This window comes from Mustela nivalis (genome assembly GCF_964662115.1).
Source record: "Mustela nivalis genome assembly, chromosome: 17".
NCBI classification, from domain to species: Eukaryota; Metazoa; Chordata; class Mammalia; order Carnivora; family Mustelidae; genus Mustela; species Mustela nivalis.
In genome coordinates this window covers 59,907,875-59,929,234 of record NC_139036.1, presented here as the reverse complement: position 1 = coordinate 59,929,234, position 21,360 = coordinate 59,907,875, and the positions used below count along the sequence as shown (strand labels likewise).

Here is a 21,360-nt window from a genome sequence, read left to right as displayed (position 1 = left end):
CTATTTGTTACCGGGAATGACTTTTTATGATGAAGGACGCGGCCGTCGGCGGCCTCTCGCAGGCGACCCGCGCCGGTCGGCGGGGCGATGTGGCGGTCGCCAACGCGCCGTTCGTTAAGACAGAACGGCCGGAGATGGGGCTCTTCACCCGGCGCCCACCTTGTCAAGTCTGGGAGCAAGGCCAAAGCCTGGGACTCCGCGGGTCCAGGGCCGGGGGCCGGGAGTGGGAGGGGAGGTGGGCTCGGAGCCGCGCCGGTCCCGCGCGCCCCGGACCGCGCCGCTACCCGCCGCCCGCCGCGCACCTAGCTTTGGACCCGAGGCCCGGTTCCCGCTCCGGGCTCCCTGCCCTGTCGAGTCAGACTCCCTGGCTCGCCCTCGCTCGCTCGCTCGCTCGCTCGCTCTCTTCCCCCTCCCCATTCTCCCACTCTGCCCCTCGCCAAGGGAAATCGCTTCCAGTCAAGTTTATTAGGGATGTTTTAACTAAATCGTGGGTCCCAAGGAGTGGGCGCCGTGACTTGCAGCTTGGGCGGTAGGAGAAAAGGGTCCGGAGAGCTGGGCCGGGACGGGGGCTGTCCGCGCCGCTGCTCCAGCCACGGCTCCCCGCGAGCTGAGCCAAAGGGTCTGCGCGCGCGTGTGTGCGCGCAGGCATCCGTGGCCCGGCCCTCGCTCCTGTTCCTGGACCTGCCATCTTCGCCCGAGAGCCCCTGTCCCTCAAGCAGCGCGGGACCCTGGGACGCCCCCGCCACTTCCCGCCCGGGGTCTCCTGGCCTCTTCTGGCCGAGTGAACAGAGGAGCACACATCGAAGAGCCCTGGACAGGAAGTGCACGGCGCAGGCCCCGCAGGTCGCTCGGGTCCGCAGGGAGCCGGACGCCCCCACAGCCCCTGGTCCCAACCCCAGCCGGGCTTCAGGCTCTGCCTTGGTGGTCGCCCAGCGCACCCAGACCCCTGCCAAGGGGTTGGCGCTGGCGACGCGGGGGCCGGGGCCTGGCGGGGACGAGCAGCACGGACTGGCGGCAGGGGCAGGTGGCTGCCGGCGTCGGGGACGGGTCCGGGGTCTGGGGGAGGACGCGCGACGTCGCCCGCGGGGTCCTGGGGCGCGGGCAGGCTCGGGCGGGGACCGCGGGTGCCCACTAGGTCTGCCTTCGGCTTCCGAGCTGGGAGCGAGCGCTCGAGCCCAGCTCGACTCGCAGGGCCCGAGGGTGGCCGAGGGCAGGGCCGCGCGACAGGAGACAGAGACACAGGCACATTGATTTGTTAGCGGGATGGGGCTGGCGGCGGCGGGGGAGGCCGTTGTCATGGAGACCGAGGGTCGGGTGTGCGGAAGGGGGAGGGGGCCGGGAGCCGAGCGGGTCCGGGGCGAGAGGCCGGCTTGCGGGGTACCCGCGCGACCCGCGGCACCCCAGCACCTGTGCATTGTGCATTGTGCGGTGCGGGCGGCGGCTGGGGGGAGGGGAGTGCCGAGTCCGGGCGGTGGGTGTGGGGCGGCCAGGGTCTGCCGAGGGGGCGGGGCCTGGCTGACACCACCGCGGGGGTCCCAGCGAGAGCCCTGGGGGACGCCGAGCACCGGAGGGACAACTTGGTGGCGAGGGAGGGGGCCCCGGCGAGGACAGAGGGTGGACGGCCCCCTCGCCAGCCCCGCAGACTGACAGCGGCCGGGCCCGCCCTCCCCGCTATGTCACTTCCGGCGGCGGCCCCCACCCCCTCGCGCTCTGTCTCTGGAGTAGCCTCGGACTCCGCCCCCTGGCGATTGGAACGCGGGTCACGTAGCAACGCGGGGGAGAAAGGGAGAGGGGCGTGGCCCGGAGCTCGGCCAATCAGCGCGCAGGGGCTCAGGCCCCAGCCGCTCGGCTTTAGCAACGTCGTTAGCAACACGTGGGGCCGGAGGAAGCGCGGGGCGGGAGGGGAGGGGGGAGCGGAGCGGGCGCGCGGGAGGGGGGCGGGGAGGGAGCGGGCGCGCGGGAGGGGGAGGAGAACTGACGTCAGCGGGAGAGTATTATGGTCTGTCGTGCGCTGGCTGCTGCTTTTCTGCTCCTGGAAGCGGCCAAGGGGGGAAGCGGCGAGTCAACATGGAGCTTTCAGCGGTGGGGGAGCGGGTGTTCGCGGCCGAAGCCCTCCTGAAGCGGCGCATACGGAAAGTAGGTACCTCCGGGCCTCGGACCGAGGCTGGCCGAGCCCTCCCTTCCCGGCCCGGGTTCCCTCCCCCTGCTGCAGCCCAGCTTCCCTTCCCCCAGGTCCCAGCAGCGGCCGCGGCCGTGGCGGCGGCGGCGGCTCTGAGCCCAGGCGCTTTCCTTAGACTTGCAGCGATGCACAGATTGCATGGGTGGGGGGCGGGGTGGGGGGATGGATGCCGGTGCATGCACTTTGTGCAGCGTTTCGTGCAGGGGTGATGCGGCGAGCGCGTGCCTTTCGCGGTGGGATTTCGTGCATTCATTTGGTGCATGCATTTTTTGCATGTATTTCTTGTGTCCTCGCCATGCATTTCTCCCCTTGCACACACGCATTTTCCCCTTTGCATCCGCAGGGACGCATGGAGTACCTCGTGAAATGGAAGGGCTGGTCGCAGAAGTAAGTAGGTTATATGCAATTCTCAGCCCCAGACTGTTGTTCGGGAGGTTTCTTTCTTCCTCTTTTCCCCTTTACGTGGAAATACAGCACAATGCAAGAAAAGTTAGAGACACACACACACACCCGCCGCGCTTTCCCTGCTCCCGGGACTGACGCCCACTTCTTCCTGATTCCCTCCAGGTACAGCACATGGGAGCCCGAGGAAAACATCCTGGATGCCCGCCTGCTCGCAGCCTTTGAGGAAAGGTACAGGCCCTTTCAAGGCTCAGACCCTCAACTTAGGGACACGGGTCCAGCCTGGACTGGAGTCCCACTAGATTCTTTACTCACACACGCACCCCCCCCCCTTCTCTTTCCTTTCTGTCTCTAGGGAACGGGAGATGGAGCTCTATGGCCCCAAAAAGCGAGGACCCAAACCCAAAACCTTCCTCCTCAAGGTAAGATGGCAGTGCCCAGTGGTGGGCAGCAATGTTGTAGTGTGAGTTTTTTGGGAAGGGGGCTCTGAGGGCTTATGGACCTTTGGGGTGTCCCATCATGTTGCTTATTTATAATGTAAGAAGGAGTCCCCAGACAGGCTGTCACCTGGTTAGTGGTGGCACCAAGGAGTGTCTTGGGGAAAGGGGCTTAGCCATGCTAGGACTGTGCCCACGGCCATCCCCAATTGACATATAATCCAGTACCAGCAAGAAGTGTGTTTGGTGCAAATGGCTGCTTCCAGATGAATTCTCCAGTGCGACCCCCAGACTGCAGCCCCTAAACCCCACCCCCACCCATATAGAAATTCTGAGGCATCAGAGGGTGAGGCAGGGAGGCCCCCACTGGAAGAGGGGTCCTGGGGGGAAGTAGGCAGGGGGCTCTGCTCTGCTTTTGACATGCCTTCTCTCCTGCAGGCCCAAGCCAAGGCAAAGGCCAAAACCTACGAGTTCCGGAGTGACTCGGCCCGAGGCATCCGGATCCCCTACCCTGGACGCGCCCCCCAGGACCTGGCCTCTACTTCTCGAGCTCGTGAGGGCCTTCGGAACATGGGTCTGTCCCCACCAGGAAGCAGCAGCAGCCCTAGCAGCACCTGCCGAGTGGAGCCCCCTCGGGACCGGGACCGAGAGCGGGAGCGTGAGCGGGAGCGGGAACGAGAGAGGGAGCGCGAGCGCGAGCGGGGTGCCAGCCGCACGGAAGACAAACCCAGCTCACCGGGAGACAGCTCCAAGAAGCGAGGCCCCAAGCCCCGGAAGGAGCTCCTGGACCCCTCGCAGAGGCCCTTGGGAGAAGCCAGTGATGGCCTCGGAGATTACCTCAAGGGCAGGAAGCTGGACGAGGCCCCTTCTGGGGCAGGAAAGTTCCCAGCTGGCCACAGCGTGATCCAGCTGGCCCGGAGGCAGGACTCGGACCTGGCCCAGTGCGGTGTGGCCAACCCCAGCCCGGCGGAGGCCACGGGCAAGCTGGCTGTGGACACCTTTCCGGCCAGGGTCATAAAGCACAGGGCCACCTTCCTGGAGGCCAGAGGCCAGGGCACCATGGACGCAGGTGGCCCCAGGGTCCGGCATGGCTCAGGCACCCCCGGCTCTGTGGGGGGCTTGTATCGGGACATGGGGGCCCAGGGGGGAAGGCCCTCCCTCATCGCCAGGATCCCAGTGGCCAGAATCCTGGGGGACCCAGAGGAGGAGTCCTGGAGTCCCTCTCTGACCAACCTGGAGAAGGTGGTGGTCACCGACGTGACCTCAAACTTTTTGACCGTCACCATTAAGGAAAGTAACACGGACCAAGGCTTTTTTAAAGAGAAAAGATGAATTGCTGGGTGGGTGATCCCAGGACAAGAGAGCAGGAGAGAGAGTGGGAGCGCAAACTTGGCATAACGCTTTTTGTTTCTGGGTGGGAGGCGCCTTCTGGCTGGTCCCGTCCCTAACTTCACACGCCCCGCCTTTTCCGTTCCTCCTCCCTCCCTTCAGTTTTGGTTGGAAAGATTATCTCTAGAGTTATATTTTCTATTAGATGTAAATATGTTATTTAAGAAAAAATATCTAAATATATATATTTCAACTCTTGAAGTTGTTTTATTTAAACAAGGAGAGAGAGAAAGAGAGACTTAGTGTGGTTTAGCTGGGGCAGATGGGCTGAGTCGCCGCCCCTCGGCCACCCAGGGCACTAGGGAGGCTGGGCACCTGGGTACTGGACCTCTGATGGTGTCCGGAGGGACTCAGCCTACCCACCTCGCCCCTCCTCCCTTTTCCCACAGCCCCTTGGCAGACCCCTGGAACCGAGCAGGACCCGGGTTTTCTCTCTCCTCCCATTGGCCCACCAGGCCAACAAAAGATGGGCTCCCCAATCAGAAAAAAAGGGGGTGGGGTCAGTGTGTTTTGCATTTTTTTTTTTTTTAAAGATTGAGAAGTCTGTTGGGGGGGTGGGATAGTCACTTGGATAACTTTTGTGTGTGATGTTGAAGGTAAAAGTTGCAGGTGGGCGGGGACCAGCAGATCCCCCCAGGACCACATCAGGAAATGCACTTTACGGGAGCTGACGTGTGTGTGACGCACGCCGATCAGATCGTGTGTATGTCATGTGGACAGTCTCCCGGTTCCCTCGATTCCTTTCCTTACTCCACAGAAAGAAAAGAAATCCAGCGAATCTGTTTACATTCCCGAAATGCCAGGATAGACCGGGAGGATTGCATGTCCGTGCCCAGAGTTCGAGACAGTCGTTGTTTTCCAGGAAAAGTGTTTGGGGGTGGACACTCTCCTTTCCGCGTCCTCTAGCCTCGCCTGCAGAAGAGACGGTGGCCCCCGCCTCCGGGGAAGAGTTGGACTGGCCTGCCTCGCTCGGGGAGGGCGGGCCGCCGGCGCTCGCACGGACGCACGGCCAGGCAGGCCCACCCTGCGGGACCACGGAGGGAGGCGCGGCGGCGGGCGCGGCCGGGAGCGGGGGCTCCGCGCCCAGACCTGGCGGGGAGTGCGGCGGGGGCTCGGGGCTCGGGGCCCGGCAGGACCCGCATCCCCGGCGGCTCCTGCGGGCGAGGGGAAGGAGGGGCGAGGCGAGGTTTTCATCCAAGAACGCGCATCAGAACTTTTGCTTTTCCCTCCCTGCCCCCCTTCTTAAAAGCAAAAGCTATAATTTATAGGCCTTTTCGATTCGCGGAGTGTTCTCTATTTGAACTCGACATTCAAACTCCGCCAAAGGGGGCGGGAGGAGCGGGAGTTGAAAAGACACGGCCGCGGCGGGGGAGGCCGTGCGCGGCGGCGGGGCCCGGGCGCCCCCGTGCGCTCCAGGGACGCAGAACGCGCGCCCCTCTTTGGACTCGAAAGCACAAATCTGTTCCCCTCCCCCCGACCCCTTCTTCTCTTCGAGGACTGATCCCTGACCCCCGGCCTCCCCCGCCCTTAAAGGGCTAGGAAGATCCGACTGGCCGCTGCTCGTCTAGGGAGGGCGTGGGGGCCCCCGCGCGCGGGCGGGGGCACGACTCGGGGCGAGCCAGGCGGGGGGGGGGGGCCGGGGCTGGGGGAGCTTCTGGATGCGGTGCAGGGTGGGAGCTGGAGCCTCGTCCTCCTCCGCACTCCCCACCTCCCCGCCTCCCTCTCTCCTCCAGACTTGCCTGCCTTTAGAGAGAGGGGCAAAAAAGAGGAAGACGGTGTACTACGTGATTTTATTTGTTTTTGAATATCAAATTGCGCCTATAAAGAGAAGCCCCCAGAAAGGGGATTTTTATCCGCTCACATTTGTAAAGCTGGTATTTTAGACTTTGTATAAAGAAGCGCCGTTGACTAAGTGTATCTACTAAAATGTGGACGCTGTTTTCAGATGAAGCTTCATCGAAGGGACGTGTCTGTCACCCAGTGGACGGTGACTCAGGGACACGTGTCCACCTGGCTGCCGCCTTCCTTTCTCCCATCCTCTCGTGGCTCCCTCTCCCTCCCTCGGGGCTGACTCTGCCCCTTCCTTCCGACGTGACGTTCCGAGGCCAGCCTGGTTCTGCCCCCGCCGCCCCTCTGTCCGCCGTCTGTCCGTGGCCGTGCGTGTGTGTGTCTTCTCCGCTCGCTCTTGCGACGCTGACCTGGGGGTGGGGGTGGGCAGGGGCCAGGGCCTCGTGGCTGGGAGTCTGCAACCGCGCCGGATGTGCGCGTGTGGAGTTTATTTAATTCTAGGATTTGTACAAATCTCCAATCGATCCCCGCCTCAGCTCAAGAGCGAAGCTTCGGTACCTATCTTCTGCGGTCGTGAATGTCTGTATCCAATACCGCTTTCTACGTGTTTAAATATATACTTTGTAAATAGAGACATGTCTCAGTTTTATTCCTTCCCCTTCTCCGCCCCCACCAATAGGAACACTGGTCCCGGGAGAGAGGACCCTTTTTTCCAGTCTCATTACCCATCCCACCACCCCCCACTCACACCCCCATCGGCCCCAGAGGATTCCCCCAGCAAAGGCGCGTCCCCAACTCGGGGAAACTTCCCCGCTGGGGGAGGGGGGAGAGGTGGGTTCCGGTGGGAGTGGGGTATGTCTCTCCTTAGCCTCCCGGGGGAGGTCGTGGTTTTCCTCACCTACGGGATGCACTTCTCCGGGACCCAGGCAGAACTCGGGGACATCAGGAAGATGGGCACGACATTTGGGTCCCCTCTCTTCTGGCGGGGTTCCCCCCCACGCCGCGCTCCCCACCCCTAGACCCGACGGCGCTGGTCCCCCAGGCCCGGCGCCCCGCAGACGCGAGGCTGGCGGTTCCGTGGCTGCTTCCCGGTGCTGTCGTGGGACCCGTCCCCCAGACCCACCCAGCCTCGCCAGCGCTCCCCGAAATGCAGCGCCTCGCGCCTATTGATTGAGGAATTGAATTCGCGGGTATTGCTAGGCAACTGGCTGCTGGGAGCCGGCGCAGAGCACGCTGATGTGATTAGTGAACCTGGCGCTGCCGCGGCGCAGCCCCGCGCCCCCGCCCCCCGCCAGCCTCTCCGTCCCGGGTCTTCTTGGGGTGTAGAAGCCCCAACGCCGGGAGAGGCGCGGTCGCGGGAGACCAGAGGTCAGGGTGGGGATGAGGGTTCTTGGCTCTTCCGGGCGGAAGACTTTGCAGGGCGCTAACGTGGGGCGGCTTGGGAGAGCCACCTTCCGGACCCCAAGGCGGCCGTGGCATTTCCCAGTCCCACCCCAGTAGGCACCCCACCCCCCGCACCTTGTGGCGAAGAGAAGCGCAGACCTGGGCGCACCCGCAGAGCGCGAAGGGAGGGGCGTTGCGACGCGTTCGCCCGCGCATCTCCAGTCTTTGGCCAACCGGTTGGGGACCCCGCCCTTGGCGATGCTTTCCACGCCTCTTTCCCCAGTTCTGAGAGCTGAGTGGGAGGATCGGGGAGGGAGCAGCGACTGGCGCCGGGGCTCGGGGCAGCGGGTCATGGGGCGTTGAGTGCCCTTCGGACTTGAAGGGCCTGCGGCCGCGGGGGGCAGAGTCTGGGGCGGGGATGGAGTGGGGTGGCTTGGCGAGGGGCTCCACGGGCGGCCAGCCCCTGAGCGGCGGCCCAGCTGCTCGGTCGGGACTCCCTCAAGCGACCTCTCCTGGGTGTTTGGGCAGCGGAGGGGACTGGTGTTTAGGCAGATGGGAAGGTGCCCACTCTGTCCCCTTTCCCCGGCTGGCTGGTCACCATCCACCTCGGCTTTGACCAGGAGCTCCTTGCGCTGTACCCGTTCCCGGGACAGGCTCTCCAGGAGACCAGGTGCGGAGAACTCTGCCCGCGGGGCCGCCTCCGCCCTGGGTCGGCTCCCCTGCTCCCTAGGGCAGGGTCGGCGGCTGTGGCTGCCGCTGGCTGAACTGGAATCTTTATGGCTCCGTGGAGCGCGGCGGATCGAATCCATTTTTCTGTCCCTTTGATACTTACAATGCACCGATCCCAGTCGAGGCTCTGTGCCGCCCGCCAGAGGCCCGACGGCGAGAAGGCCGGCAACCAGCGCCTTGGAGGCTCCTGCTCTGACTTCCTGCTCTCGCCAAAAAGCCCTCCTGACCCAGAGGGGCCTCGATCCAGCCGCAGTCCGAGATGCGAGCCGTTCGGTGTTCGGCGGCGCTCCGCGGCGTCCAGCCTTGGGGGCCTGGACACTGGGGCCGGGGCTTTCTTCCGCAGACTTCGAAGATGGAGGCTTTCGGGGGGCGCCTGGGAGCAGTCGGGGAGGGGGTCGCGCACTTCGGCTCCCCGGGGCAGCTGGGAGCCCGAGGTGCGGAAGGTCCTCTGCGCGTCCCAAGAGCCGGAGGCTCCAAGTCCGCGGGCCGCGCGCGCCCTCTGGAGGCGACGGTCTCTGTCCCTCTGCCGGCGCCGCCCCCTCCGGGGTTTTGATTAGCGGAGCGCTCGGGCCGGTGCCTTTCTGGGCCTCCAGAGGAGCAGGGAAAGCTGTGGCAGAGCACGCCGCGGTGGGCCACGGTGGGCGCGCCCTCTGCGCCCTCCCTCGCGGGCAGGAAGGGGGTGTTCAGCCGCCGGGATCCTCTAAGCCTTGCTGAGCTGTACTGCCGGGCGCCCTGGGCTGGACCCCGCGGCGCGGGGCTGAGGACGGGGGAGGCCGCGGGCCGGGTCGGGCCCCTTGGCAGCCCAGCCCATTCTTCTGGGAAGGCGGTGGATTAGCCATCAGATCAGCCGCGCAGAAACGAACAAAGGCCGGTGTGGGTCAGGGCCCCGCACCCGTCTGGCGGAGGCTCTGGAGACAGGGGCTCCCACGGAAAGCCCGGCTGGCCACCGGGGACAGCGGGGTGCCCACTCCTTCCCGGCTATCCCCGCCCCCCCTTCTGCGGCTCTCAAAAGCCAGAAGCCAGCAAGGCAGGCGTCATCTCTGCCCACCTTCTTCCTCCAAAACAAAACGGCCCCAGCCTCTCTGCAGGGCCAACAAAGACAGCAGGCCTGTGGCCTTGTCCCCCAGGAGCTGCACTTCCAGTCCCCGGGCCTTTTCTGGAGAGTGGGTCGCATTTCTGTTTGTAGTGAAAACCTCCTGGGGAGGGAAAACATTCAGGCCTTCGCCCCAACTAGCCTGCCAACGAAGGCCAACATCCAGGTCCAACTTCTGTCACTTCAAAGGGAGATCGTGTCTCCCTGCAGGCTGAAATTTATGAACAAATTCAGGCCGAGGGTGATGCAAACCTTGAAGGCCCAGGGAAGGTTCTAGAATAGGCAAACCTTCTCCTTCTTACGAGCAGAGTTAGGACTACAGTGGCACCCGTGACTCCAAACCTCTGGAGCAAATCTCCTGGGGTTTTTGAGCTGTGTCCTTTTAAAGAGGGGACTCAAGGGGTCACGGAACTTTCCAGCACAGTGTCTTTGGGGTTAACTTGAAGTATCACTTTCTGGAAAAGGTCTCAAAGTGAGTTTATGATGTCGGGCAGCGTCCCTGACCTCTGTCCACTAGATGTCGGGGGCAGGGACACTCCCCCCTGCCCCCAAGGTGTGACCACCAGAATCACGTCCAGTCGTGGCCAAATTGCCCTTTGTGAACTGCTGGTGTAGGGGTCACAGTCGTAACCAACCCGACCCCTTCGCCTAGAGAAAAACACCCTTTTCCCCGGTCCAGGAAAGGGGCTAACCCTTTCCCGAAGCCTTAGATGTTTTGGTCCCTCGGTTCAGTCCACATCCAGAGTGTTTTGCCTTGAGAAAGGGCAAGTGAAGAGAGACTACTGTTTCCAGGCATCACGCACGATATAAACCAGGCTGACAAAGTTAAAAAAAAAATTTATTGATATACTAAAAGTTAACAGAAAGTAAGACAAACCCTGACACCACTTGCTAATGTCTTTCCCCTGCAAAATAAATTAACATCAGAAACCAGAAAACAAACCTGCAACCTAGGCCTAGTGTTAGTTTTCCAAAAATACTAGAAAAGCAACAGAATCTTTAAATGTACTTGAGCAAAAATCTGGTCATCTAGGCACTACCTCGCCCCTCCTCCCACCCCCTCCCCTCAAACCACCACTGGCTTCCTGGGGGAAGCATTTTCTCTAACTGGTAGGTCCTGATTGAATAAGGGGGCTGGGCTGCTGTCCTGCTTCAACAAAGATCTTAAGCTTCCCGGGGCAATCACATACTCACTTTTGTTCTCTCTCTTTTAAAAAAGCAAACAACAGCCATAGTTTAAAGCAATTAGAAGTGGCACACATGAATGATTTTTTTTTTTTTAAATTAAAAAACACAAATCAAGCCAGCAATTGGCACTGGTCCAAAGCTCTGGGCCCCCGTTTCCCCTTAATGAAACCTCTAGGCCCAGAGCCCTCTTGGTCAGGTCAGAATTTTGAGTGTAACCCAGAACAAGGCACACTCTTTTTGGTACCAAAAAAATATATATAAAAATATGTCAAACCCTCTTAAGAAGAGGACAGACCGGCCACTTCTTCCTAGCCATGACAGACACGCAAACAAAGACACGACAGGATTAAAACACCCAGTCAGGCTACACCGCGAGGCAGCCCGTGTAGGGAACCCCGCACGGTCCATGACTCTCCGATCACGGAGGCACGGACACACACGCGCACATAGCAGCAAATAAAAAAAGCACTACTCTTATTGGTAAACATGACAATCAACTCTCCAGCCCAAGCGGTCACACCAACACGTGTGTGCACGGACACACACACACAGGCACACACGCATACACCCTTTTAAACATGAACCACACGGAGTCACAAGCACCAGAAAAAAACAAAACAGTAAGAAACCGAAAGCCCACACAACACAGCAAGAAGGCAAAGTGGCTGGGAGTGAGGTGTGGCCAAGTCAACTTTGGGATTGAAGTAGCTGGTAAACAGAAAGGCACCACGTCGGGGTTTGGAGACCTGGCTGCCGAGAACGTCAGGTCCGCTCCGACAAGCGTATACCCAGTGGCCCACGGAAACCCAGGGTGGCCCCAAGGGCTTGGAGGGCAGCTGGTGGCCTGGCTCTGGGGGCTCTAAGGCAGCATGGTGCCTGGCAGAAAGGGAATTGCAAAACCTGGAGGCCTCCAGGGGGAGGCAGCCTGGAGGAGCCCCTCTATTTACAGCCAGGGAGCATTGGGGTGTCCAGGAACCAGAGGGGAAACGGGTGTCAGTGGCCCAGAACGCCGGGATCCCTCTCTTCCAGACTGCACAGGGAGCAAGTCTCCTCTCTCCTGCCCGCTCTCTGGTTCCAGCTGCCATCTGGGGAGCTCAGCCCTCCGATCTGCCGAGACGGGCACTGCTCCCCCCATGGCCCAGCATGGCTACCGCGCAGGAGACCAGAAGCTGCACATAGACACCCCTTGGCAAGGTCCCGGACACGGGCCTGTCCCCAAAGGCACACTGTTGAGACTGACTCACAGCACAAGCCGTCTCTTCTATTTGGCGCAGACAGGGAGGGACAAGGGAGCTGGAGGTCTGTCAGGGCCGCCCCTTAGAAAGCTGAGCCCACCACATGAGCCCGGGGTCCCCTGTGATCAAGGCAACAGGACAGAGGGAATGCTCGCACCTGCCGGCTGAGGACCCCGCACCTCCACTTTCTCTTGGCATCCCAGAGACCCGGTGACCCTACTCCTTGAGCCACCTTTCTGCCACAAGCCGCACCAGGCTTGTCCCAGACTCGGCCCATCTGGGCGCAGGCAGTCAGGCTGGCAGATCCAGCCTCTCCAGGGGCCCTCTGCCGGGGGTAGGGGAGATGCTCAGGTCGTGCACCGCTTCCAAATGGTCCGGGGACACAGCTTCACAGTGGGGAAGGAGCATGTGGAATCCCCAAAGGTGGGAGGGATTGTCAGGGAAGGAGGTGCCCGCCCACTGCGGCAGAGGGGCCGCTGCCAGACACCTGACCCAAGCCCGAAGCCAGCAGGCCGTGGAGGGTGCGTCTAACTCCAGCAACTACCCACACTCCCTCCTTCCACGGCTCCTTGGAGGCAGCGTGTGGGGCCACGGCTGTCCTCGCACAGAACAGCAGAAGGGAGGGCAGCCAAAGTGACGCCCATCTGCTCCGGCTGCCCGCAAACAGGAGGTTCTAGTGAAACAGCTCTGGGACCAGCCTGCTCCTGGTTCGTGCTGACCTCCGGCCAGCAGTAGGGCACTGCAGTTGTTATTCTGAACCAGAATTACAGGTCACCAAGGGATGCAGCCCACACCTGTTCCACATTTAGGCTGCAGCATTGAGCTGTTGGCACGGGGCAGGGACAAGGACAAGGCCCCTGGTCCTTGGCAGTCAGGCACCGTTCCGCAGGGATCCTGACGGGTGATGTCCCTTACCTGCCCCCTGGCCCATCTTGAGCGTAGCTGAGCCCTGGAGCAGTCCCCGGAGGCCTTGCCCCGACCCCAGTCCATGTCGCTTCCCCACCACTGGGCAGGAGCTACCGAGCGGATCCCTCCTCTAACAGCTGTGCCCCCCGCCCCGGAAATCCAGGGGAAAGCTGACCCCCACCCTGTCGTCACAGGCCAGGCAGTGCCAACAGCAAACAGGGGACGGCCTTGAGGAACGTTCGGCCCGAGAGGCGGGAGGCAGACTTCTTGAGGCACGTGGGAAGGCCCCGAGGTAGGGACGAGGGCAAGGCATCAAGGTACTCCCGTGCCTGAAATCACAGGCAGGGCTGGGGCAAGTCCCTCCAAGCCTGCCCTGGAAGGAGGCCACCCCGACCCCAGAAAGGGCCCGGGGGTGCAGGGCTGTTATCGAAGCAAAACCAGAGGCCAGAGAAGGGCGGGCCAGAGCTGGGTGGGGCTTCAGTAATGTCTCAGGCTGAAGAAGCCCACGCTGGTGGGAGACTCCTTCACCGTGACCGTGATGAGGTTGGCAGTGACGTCGGTGACGAAGACGTGCTCGATGAGGCTGCGGGTGGGCTTCCAGTCCTGGCTGGTCTGGACAGACACGGATGGGTTCTGCTTGGCGCCGGGTGGCGAGGCCGAGCCCGGGTCCGAGTCGGAGCTGCTCTCCTCCCCGGCGCTCAGCTCGGCCGCCAAGGCTGCCTTGCGTCCTTCCCCGGGGGCTGTGTGGCCCTCCTGACTGCCGGGGGCCGCGCTGCCCCGCACACAGTCCCTCTTGCCCGCGGACGTGGGCAGAGCCGTCACCCTGGAGGGCAGTTTCTCACTCTTGCTGCCGTCGGAGGGCATGGCGGCCCCACTCCCCCCGGCGGGGCCACCCCCGACGCTCTTCCCCGCGGCCGGGCTGGTGGCAGGGACACCCTTGCTGGCTGTGGCGTGGCGGGCGACCATGCCCACCCCTGCTGTGCCATTCTTGACACTCTGTAAGTCCAAGACCTGGAGGCTCAGCTCCTGGGTGGGTGCGGGCTGGGGGCCCAGGCACGCTGCAGGGCCCTTGCTGCTACTGTGGACATAGGGGGGCCCCCCAGCGCTCCCCCCTTTCTGCTCCACGGCCCCACTGCTGGGGGCCTTTGGGACTTTGCCTCCTGGGGAGCCGATCCCCAGCCCTCCCTTCTGCGTCCTCACCTTGAGGTCCAGCCCGAGGCCGCACTTGCCGGCGGTCTGGGCTTTGAGGGCCAGTCTACTGGCGGCCTGGGCCTGGCTCTGGCTCATTCGGTTCATGTAGTGGACGATGGAGCTCTGCCAGCTGATGCCACCCCGGCTGGGGCTACCGGCCATGCCCTTCATCAGGCTGGCCAGGTTCTCCGGGGTGGCCATGGCGCTGGGGCCACCACAGGCCTCCTTGGCGTGGGCCTTCAGGGCAGCCAGGCCAGCCGCGGGGGCACTGAGTGGAGGGGGCAGCTTGCCGGCCGGCGCCCCCAGGTCCTTCCGGGCGGCCTTCAGCGCCTTGGCCAGGCTCACGGGTCTTCGGGCCGCCTTCTGCTCCGGAGGCAGAGGCTTGCGGCCTCGCTTCTTCCGGATGGGATCCTTCAACTCGGGCTTGGCCACCAAGATCTGGGCCTTCTTCTGAGGCACCGGGTGGGTCTCACGGCCCCGGGGACCCCTCTTGGCATCTAAATCACTGTCGTCTTCTTCATCAGAGGAGGTGGAGGAAGACGTGGACGAAGACGAGGAGCTGCTGGACTTGGAGGGAGCGTCGGGCTCCTGCAGAGACAGAGCACAGACGGGGTCACTGCCTGGAAGGCCGGGCCCCAGGGCCGTCAGACACCTCCACGCGGAGACCGCACCAGTGGCCGCCACACTAGAGACGTAGCCAGGAGGGAGCGAGGCCTCGCCAGCCTGTTCCAGAAGGGACAGGAAAAGCCCTTGTGAGATTCCACAAGATGCAGTTAGAAGCAGAATGAGCGGAACAAAGAACGGACGGTTTGTGAAACCGGAGCAGAGGAACGAAGCAGAGCGTGTGTGGTCAAGGCCCGGGCGCCACGGCCTTGAAGGGGGCTGCCGGGCCGGCTGCAGGCTCCCCAGCAGAGGGAAAGGGAAGTGCCGAGCTTATGAGCCAAAGTCACGTGTGGACGTGCTTGTAATCTGAAGCAAGAGGACATCCTGCTCCAGCCCTCCCGCTTCCAAACCGGACCCCTTCAGAACATTCCGGCACACAGGAGGACAAATCTGCCTGTTGTCTTCTGTGTCTCACCAGGCCCATGCTTCCAAGGGCACCCATTAGGGAGACAGAGCCAACGCTGGCTCCCTCCTGCCCTCAGCCCGGCACGATCTAGTCCAACCCGGGGTTCCAGAGCCTCCTTGCCCAGCCAGGCCCCCCGCCTCGATGGTCCCTGGCTGGTCACCCCAGCTGATGAGAGCCCGAGGGCACAGGACCCCCCTTGCTCCCAACGTCCTACTCGAAAGGAAGATAGGAAGACACGAGCGGGATGTGCGGACCAGCCTGAGCTTGTCACCGCCTCCCAGAAGGGCGGCTTTTGTCCATGACCGAGCTCTTGGCCACACTGTGTGGGGCTCAGGGTCCTGTGGCAATGCCCTCGAGAAAGGAATCCCAGGCACACCCCAGACTGGGGCCGTGACCCTTTTCCCCATCCTGCTTCTGAACTGAAGAGAGGGCACAGCCCCGGACCCCAAGCGTGTGTCCCCGTGGCTGCCCTGGTTCGTTGTGTCTACTCGGTGAACCTATGAGCACCTACTGTGTACGTAGTTCCTGGTCTTTTCTGTGCCTGTGAGAAAGTGCTCAGCAGCCAAGCCTGACCCTGCGATCCACGGGAAAGGAGTGCGGAAGAGACAACAAATGAACAAGAAACCAGCCCTGAGGGGACCAGTCCTCCCCGCAGAGGGACAGGCACGGGGGAGGGGAGCAGGGGCTCGCGGCTGCCTCCTGCTGGCAGAGGCATAGAGCCACCAGCACGGAAGGAGGCAGGAGGCCCTTCGGAGCCAGGGAGACTGAAAGCAGCTGTGGAAGAGCCAGCCGGAAACCCAGCCCCGAGCCCTCCACCCCCCTGCGCAGAGGGGGTGCGGGAGGTAAGCGGCCAGTAGGCCAGCGGCTACTCACCTTGAGTTTGGAGTGCCGGCTACAGGACACCACTGTGTGCTTCCTCGGCCGGCCCCGGGGCCGCTTGCCTCTCTTCCGGCTCTGCACCTCCTTCTCATGCTCCCTTGAGACAGTCACCAGTCAGGGCGCAGGAAGCCCCGTACGCACACCCTCTCCCACCACATGGGAACCCCAAGCCCCCAAACACCACCCCAAATGACGTTCCGGGCCCAAGGTAGCTTCTCCCCAGCCCCACTGCAGAAACAGTCGTCAGGCACCCGAGGCAGACGTCCAGGCTCTCTTTTTCCCAGTACAGTATTCGCTTTTTACCTATCGGTTTTGTTTGCCTTTGGGTAAAACTGAGTGACAGACATCTCAGCAAAGCTGGGAAAGGAACAGTTCTCCGGTTTCTCCGACTCCTCCTCAGACAGCCCTGTGCTAAGCCGGGACGCTTTGCCCAGGGAGAATGTTTCATGGAACTTCTAGAATACAGCCTGCTAGAAGGAGCCTTAGTCGTCACATGGCCCAAGCCCAGCACTCCAAACAAGAGTGCTGCATGGGCAGACAGGGACCACTGGCCCCAGCCTGTCTCTCCAATCTGTGCGCCCCAGTCCCGGGAACCAAGGGCTCTGGTCCTATCCCGCACTCTGGTCTTCCCAGAGCCGGTGCCCCAGCTCCCTAACCCGTTTCCTTTTCCTAACACTCCTCTACTCCTAGAACGTGTCTGGTGTCTGATCCTGCTGTGGCTCTGATCCTGCTGTGGCTGGAGCTCAAAGCCCGCACCTCTGGGAGGACACGTTTAATCAGCTCCCAGCTCCCGGCACTCGGGGTCACGAAGCCAAAAAAGCTGCTTCCAGCCCCACCCCCAGAGAAAGCTTGTACTTCAGGCCACCCCGGGGAAGATGCTGATCTGGAAAAGCTTCCCAGTAATTAAAAGGGGCAACCAGTCATCTCAGTGGGACCTGGAACACCATCGCTTAAAGAACCCAATTAGTACAACCAGACAGACTTCCCAGTCTCCAAAGCAGCCCTGAACTGCCGCAGAAGGGCAGGGCTTTCCCCTGGGTCTCTTCTGCTGACACACTAACCTGCACCCTCAGATTGTGAACCTCACACCTGCCCTTATAAATCTCCCCTCACCCCACCAAGCACAGGATGGCCAGCTCCTAGTTCCGGGGCTGGCAGGGTGCCTTCTGGGTGCACAGGGGGAGACACCCACTTCCCTGACTTCTCTTCCCCATGATGTAAGCCAGACCACCCCACGCTTGTTTTCAACTCTCACACCGCCTGGATATTTCACCCTAGTTCTGGTCTGCTGTGCGATAACCGAAAAGGACACACACTCCGTCAGCAGTTAGGGTGCGGTCTTGCGGAGAAACAGACCGGCTCCCTTCACCCCCCCCCCCCAGGCTTACAAATTACGAATCCCACAGCAGACAATCAGATTACTGATAAGGTTTTCCAAAGGTACGAGGAAAGCATCGGCTGGCCTCGACCCTCCTAACTCTGCCCAAAGCCCAGCTTTACGTGCTTCTCAGTGCCACGGCCTCTTGGAGAAGACCCCAAATGTCGCTCTAGTGTGGGGGTAAAAAGTGGACCAGAGAACAAGCTGGCCAGGTTGACCCCAGATGGGAAAGCTTCTGAGCGACTCATTTAACTGTGTCTAGCGACAGGGCACCCCCCTACCCCTGGCAGTGTGCTCAGGGACACCGCTCCACGGACCCCCCCCCCCGCCAGGACAGCTGGCCAATCCATCACCTGCCCCTCGCCTCCCTTTTGCCCACCTCAAGGTCTCTCCTAAACCAACTCTCCTATCTAAAAATAGAGATGACATCTAGGATTACGAAGTAGGTCTGTCCCCTGAGACTGGCTCCCCTCCCACCCGGGTACCACCTGTTTTGCAGCCCAAAGATAAATAATGTGTCGTTTCCGGTAGAGAACCCACTAACTTTCTGCTGTGCTGCTCCAGCTCCCTCTCTGGGCCTCCCCTTGCTCAGAACCCTCAGGCAGCGCTGGGCCGCCAGGCCACCATTTTTATGGCAAACCTGCGATCCTGGTTTTTATTAGTGCCGTTGGCAAATGACTCAACAGCAAAAGCCAACAAGAGAAAGCAGAACTTTTCAGGAAGGAACCAAGAGGGTTCATTTTTGCAAGACTGGCCAGCAGAGAGACCCAGAGCAGCAATGACGCGGTGACTTCTGAGCTCTGGACATGATGCCGGCCAGGCCAGCTGACGGAAGATCGGGGAGGGGTTCATCTGGGACCTCAAAACTGGCCCCACCCCTACAGACCACCACCCCAGGGGGAGGCCCTCAGACCACAGCCCAGGCCCAGGACCCCCTGCAAGGCGGGCTTGGCCCTGAACCACCACAGGACAGGCCACAGGTCTCCCCAACATTCTCCCCCTTCCCACGCGTGCTGTTAACGTTCTCACTTCTTCTGGAAGGCCAGGAGCAGCCTTGGGTCCAGGATATTCTCCTCTGGCTCCCAGCTGTTGTGTCTGGAAAAGCAAAAAGCAAGGAGTCAAGACACACCAGGCCCTGGCAGGCCACTTCAGGAAACAGCTGGAAAGGGCCCGCCCCCTCGCCCTCCAATCCCTGCTGATGGCAAGGGCATCGCGGTGCTGTGGCAGAGTCCCCCCAAATCCCACCCACGCCTAGGTTGGTTCCTGCAGACTGGGGGCCTTAAGGCCACCACCTCAGCCTCAAACTCCAAGGGAAACCACCACCTCAGCCCTCAATTAACTAGCACTCGGCCTCAGGAAAACTCCACGGTCTCCCCCGGGAGGAAAACAAATCCCAATAAAATGGGAAGTTGCCGGGAGGGAAGCCCCCAAAGCCTGGCCCGGATCCAGCGAGGGAAGGGAAGGCCGCTCCAGGATGCAGGGAGGGGAAGGGGGGGGGGCACAGGAGCGCAGCCCAAAGATTACGAACAATGTGGCCGGCGCCCAAGCGAGCGCGGGCCGGGGCACCGGGAGGGGAGGGCGAAGAAAGAGAAGTGGGGTGCGGGGAGAAAGGGGGAGCGGGTGTGCCCGAGGGGCTGCACACGGAGCCCCTTCCGGGGATGCCAAGTCCCCTTCCTTACTTTAAGCAGGGGAAAGGAGCCCTTCCATCCATCAATAGGAAGCTCAGGTTACAGCGGGGAAATATGGACGGGAGGAGGGGGGTTCGCGTCCCGCGGGGAGGGCTGAGGCGGGCCGGGGGCGCAGGCAACAAATGCGCGCGGGAGGAGCGGGAGGAGCGCGCGGCGCGGGAGGGAAGCGGGCCGGGGCGCGGGGCGCGGGGCCCGGCCGCAGCCGGAGGGGCTTCCGGGGGAGGCCGCCCAGCCCCGCGCCCCGCGGGCCCGTAAACAAAGGGCGGCCCCGCGCAGGCTGCGCGCCCCCTTCCCGCCGAGTCCGCGGGGACCCCGCGAACTTCCCGCCCAGCGCGCGGACGCCCCCGCCCCCCGGGCCCGAGGCGGCGCGGGCGGGAAGGCGGGCGCCGCGCCGCGGGGGACTCACTTGGAGGACCAGCCGCGCCACTTGACCAGGTACTCCAGCTTGCCCTGCGGGGAGAGAAGAGGCGCGTGAGCCGGGGCGGGCGGGCGCGGGGCGGGCGCGGGCCGGGCCGCACGCACCTTGCGGAGCCGCTTGCTCAGGATGCACTCGGCGGCGAAGACCTGCTCGCCGACGCTGCTCAGCTCCTCCATGCTGCCGCGCGCGCCCGCCCCGACCGCGGCGCCCGCCGCTCCCCGCGCCCCGCACCGCCGCCGCTGGCCCCGCCGCCGCCGCCGCCGCCGCCGCCGCCGCCGCGCGCCCAGCCGGCCGCACACAAAGCACCGCCCCCGCCCCGCGCTGGGCCCGCCCCGCGCACGCGCACCGCCGCCGCGCCCCCGCGCCGCGCCCGCCCCGCGCCCGCCCCCGCGGGCCGCCCTGCTCCGGCGCCGGCCAATGGGCGCGCGGGGGCGGGCGCGGGGCGGGGCGCGCATTGTTCGCGGCGGGCTCGGCCTGGCGCGCTGAGCTGGGGTCCCGCGCGCGCGGGGGCCGGGCCGGGTCGCGGGCGCGGGCCGATCCCTAGCGGGCAGGAATGGGCGTCCGGGGGACCTGGGACCCGGGGGCCGCGCGCCCGCCCCCGGCCCGCTCCCCGGGGCGCCCGCCCTTCTCCGAGCTTCACTTTCCCGGCAAAGGGCCATTGTTCAGGCCGGAAGGGGGGAAGCGGGCCGCTTCCTGCCCCGGCCTCCGAGGGGCGCTGCTGCGGGGCCCCTCCCGGCCTCTCCCCTTCCGCGCGGGGCCCCTCGGTGTGGGGCAGACGTCTCTTGCTTTGCGCGGGAGCCCCACGGGCCCGGGGAGGGAACGGGAGACCCCGTGCTGGGGCGGGGGGCCGTCTGGCTTGTTTCCCCCGAAGGCGAGAGGGAAGAGGCGCCCGGCGGAGGCGAGCTGCCCCGGTTCCTTCTTGGGGCTGCAGGGGTGGAGCCCGGTCCCCAAGACTCGGGGCGGGCAGGGAGAAGCAACTGCGCCCTTCCCTGCTTTCTGCCTCGGTTCTGGGGGAGTGAGTGCGGGGCGGGGGCGAAGCTTGAGGACGTGGTTCTAACCTGGGACCGGGTCTCCAATCGGCCCACTGGGATTCGGGGCCATGTCCTGGGCGCGACTGCACGCGCCCCGGGGGAGACCTCGCGCACTCCAGGGTGGCCTGCAGCCCAGGGGGTCGTGGGCAGGCTGCCGTTTCTTCCCCTCTGCTGAGGTCCGTGCTGCCCCTTCAGTCCCCTGGGTCCTGAATCAGACCAAGTCAGACTCGTGGTAGGGGAGCCCCGCGCCAGCCCTAAGTCTTCCTGCATCGAATTTAACCCCATGAAAATCCATTTTGTGGTTTTGTTCTGCCTTGAAGGCAGCCGCACCGTGCTCTCTCTGCGGGGCAGGTCAGGAAGTCGTGTCTTGCTGCAGGAAAATGTCTAAAAGGAATTTTTGCTCGTTAGAGCCATATTTATAAAGATTCTGCAGAAGAAATGTACTTTCTGTTGCTGTTTTTGTTGTTGGTTTAAAGGAAACGCCTGCTGTAAAAATTGGGAACTGCGGAAGCCCATCTTTCAATTTCTGGCATGTTCTGCACTTGATTTGGCTAAATATGTTACATTCATTTGATATCCTGGAGAGACTTTGGGTAACATTTGCAAACTTAGATTCTGCTTTCGAAGGAGGGAAAGAGGGGAGGACTCCCTTGGGGGTGCAAATGGTGGCTCACTCTGGAGGGGCCCCAGCCCAGAACCCTCCTTTTGGGATGACAGCTGCGATCCTGGGGTGCTTCTAATCTCCAGCTCTTTCCGTAACCTTGTCTTCTGGAACTAGGCAGTAAATTGTGGAGTTGAAGACAAAGGTGTATTTATTGTAATCCTAAAAACAGCTGGATCAGTTTCCACTCAGGTTTCCTTGCGGAATTTATCTGGAGTGTGAGGGTTTTGTCCTGGAAGTTTCTGGTTTCCTCTTGGTGACCCTTGGCTCCCTGGGATACTTGATGATGGTGGTGATGATGATGATTATTTTTAGG

General features: G+C 62.8%; 2 protein-coding genes and 1 long non-coding RNA gene across 4 annotated transcripts; 1 reads left to right on the top strand and 2 right to left on the bottom strand.

The window, feature by feature from the left end:
• Positions 1-1,961: 1,961 nt before the first annotated feature.
• CBX8 (chromobox 8) lies at positions 1,962-4,608 on the top strand. Its single transcript, XM_082706822.1, has 5 exons — positions 1,962-2,136; positions 2,523-2,566; positions 2,747-2,812; positions 2,937-3,003; positions 3,457-4,608. The coding sequence occupies exons 1-5, from the start codon at positions 2,068-2,070 to the stop codon at positions 4,348-4,350; spliced, it is 1,140 nt and encodes a 379-aa protein (XP_082562948.1). The 5' UTR covers positions 1,962-2,067; the 3' UTR covers positions 4,351-4,608.
• On the bottom strand, positions 4,303-7,771 carry LOC309851512. The gene is made up of 2 exons (XR_014304810.1): positions 7,714-7,771; positions 4,303-6,795 (listed from the first exon to the last, which is right to left on the bottom strand). It is a non-coding gene; the product is annotated as an uncharacterized lncRNA (long non-coding RNA).
• A 2,454-nt stretch (positions 7,772-10,225) lies between these two features.
• On the bottom strand, positions 10,226-19,631 carry CBX2 (chromobox 2). Of its 2 annotated transcripts, XR_014304322.1 has the most exons (6): positions 19,457-19,619; positions 19,341-19,384; positions 18,276-18,341; positions 15,863-15,965; positions 10,773-14,508; positions 10,226-10,729 (listed from the first exon to the last, which is right to left on the bottom strand). XR_014304322.1 is itself a non-coding variant. In XM_082704584.1 (5 exons), exons 1-5 carry the CDS (start codon positions 19,526-19,528, stop codon positions 13,207-13,209), a joined length of 1,587 nt encoding a protein of 528 aa, XP_082560710.1. In that variant the 5' UTR covers positions 19,529-19,631; the 3' UTR covers positions 10,226-13,206. The 2 variants fall into 2 exon arrangements, 1 of the variants encoding a protein (XP_082560710.1); XM_082704584.1 differs by having other exon boundaries at positions 10,226-14,508; positions 19,457-19,631.
• Between the last annotated feature and the right edge of the window lie 1,729 nt (positions 19,632-21,360).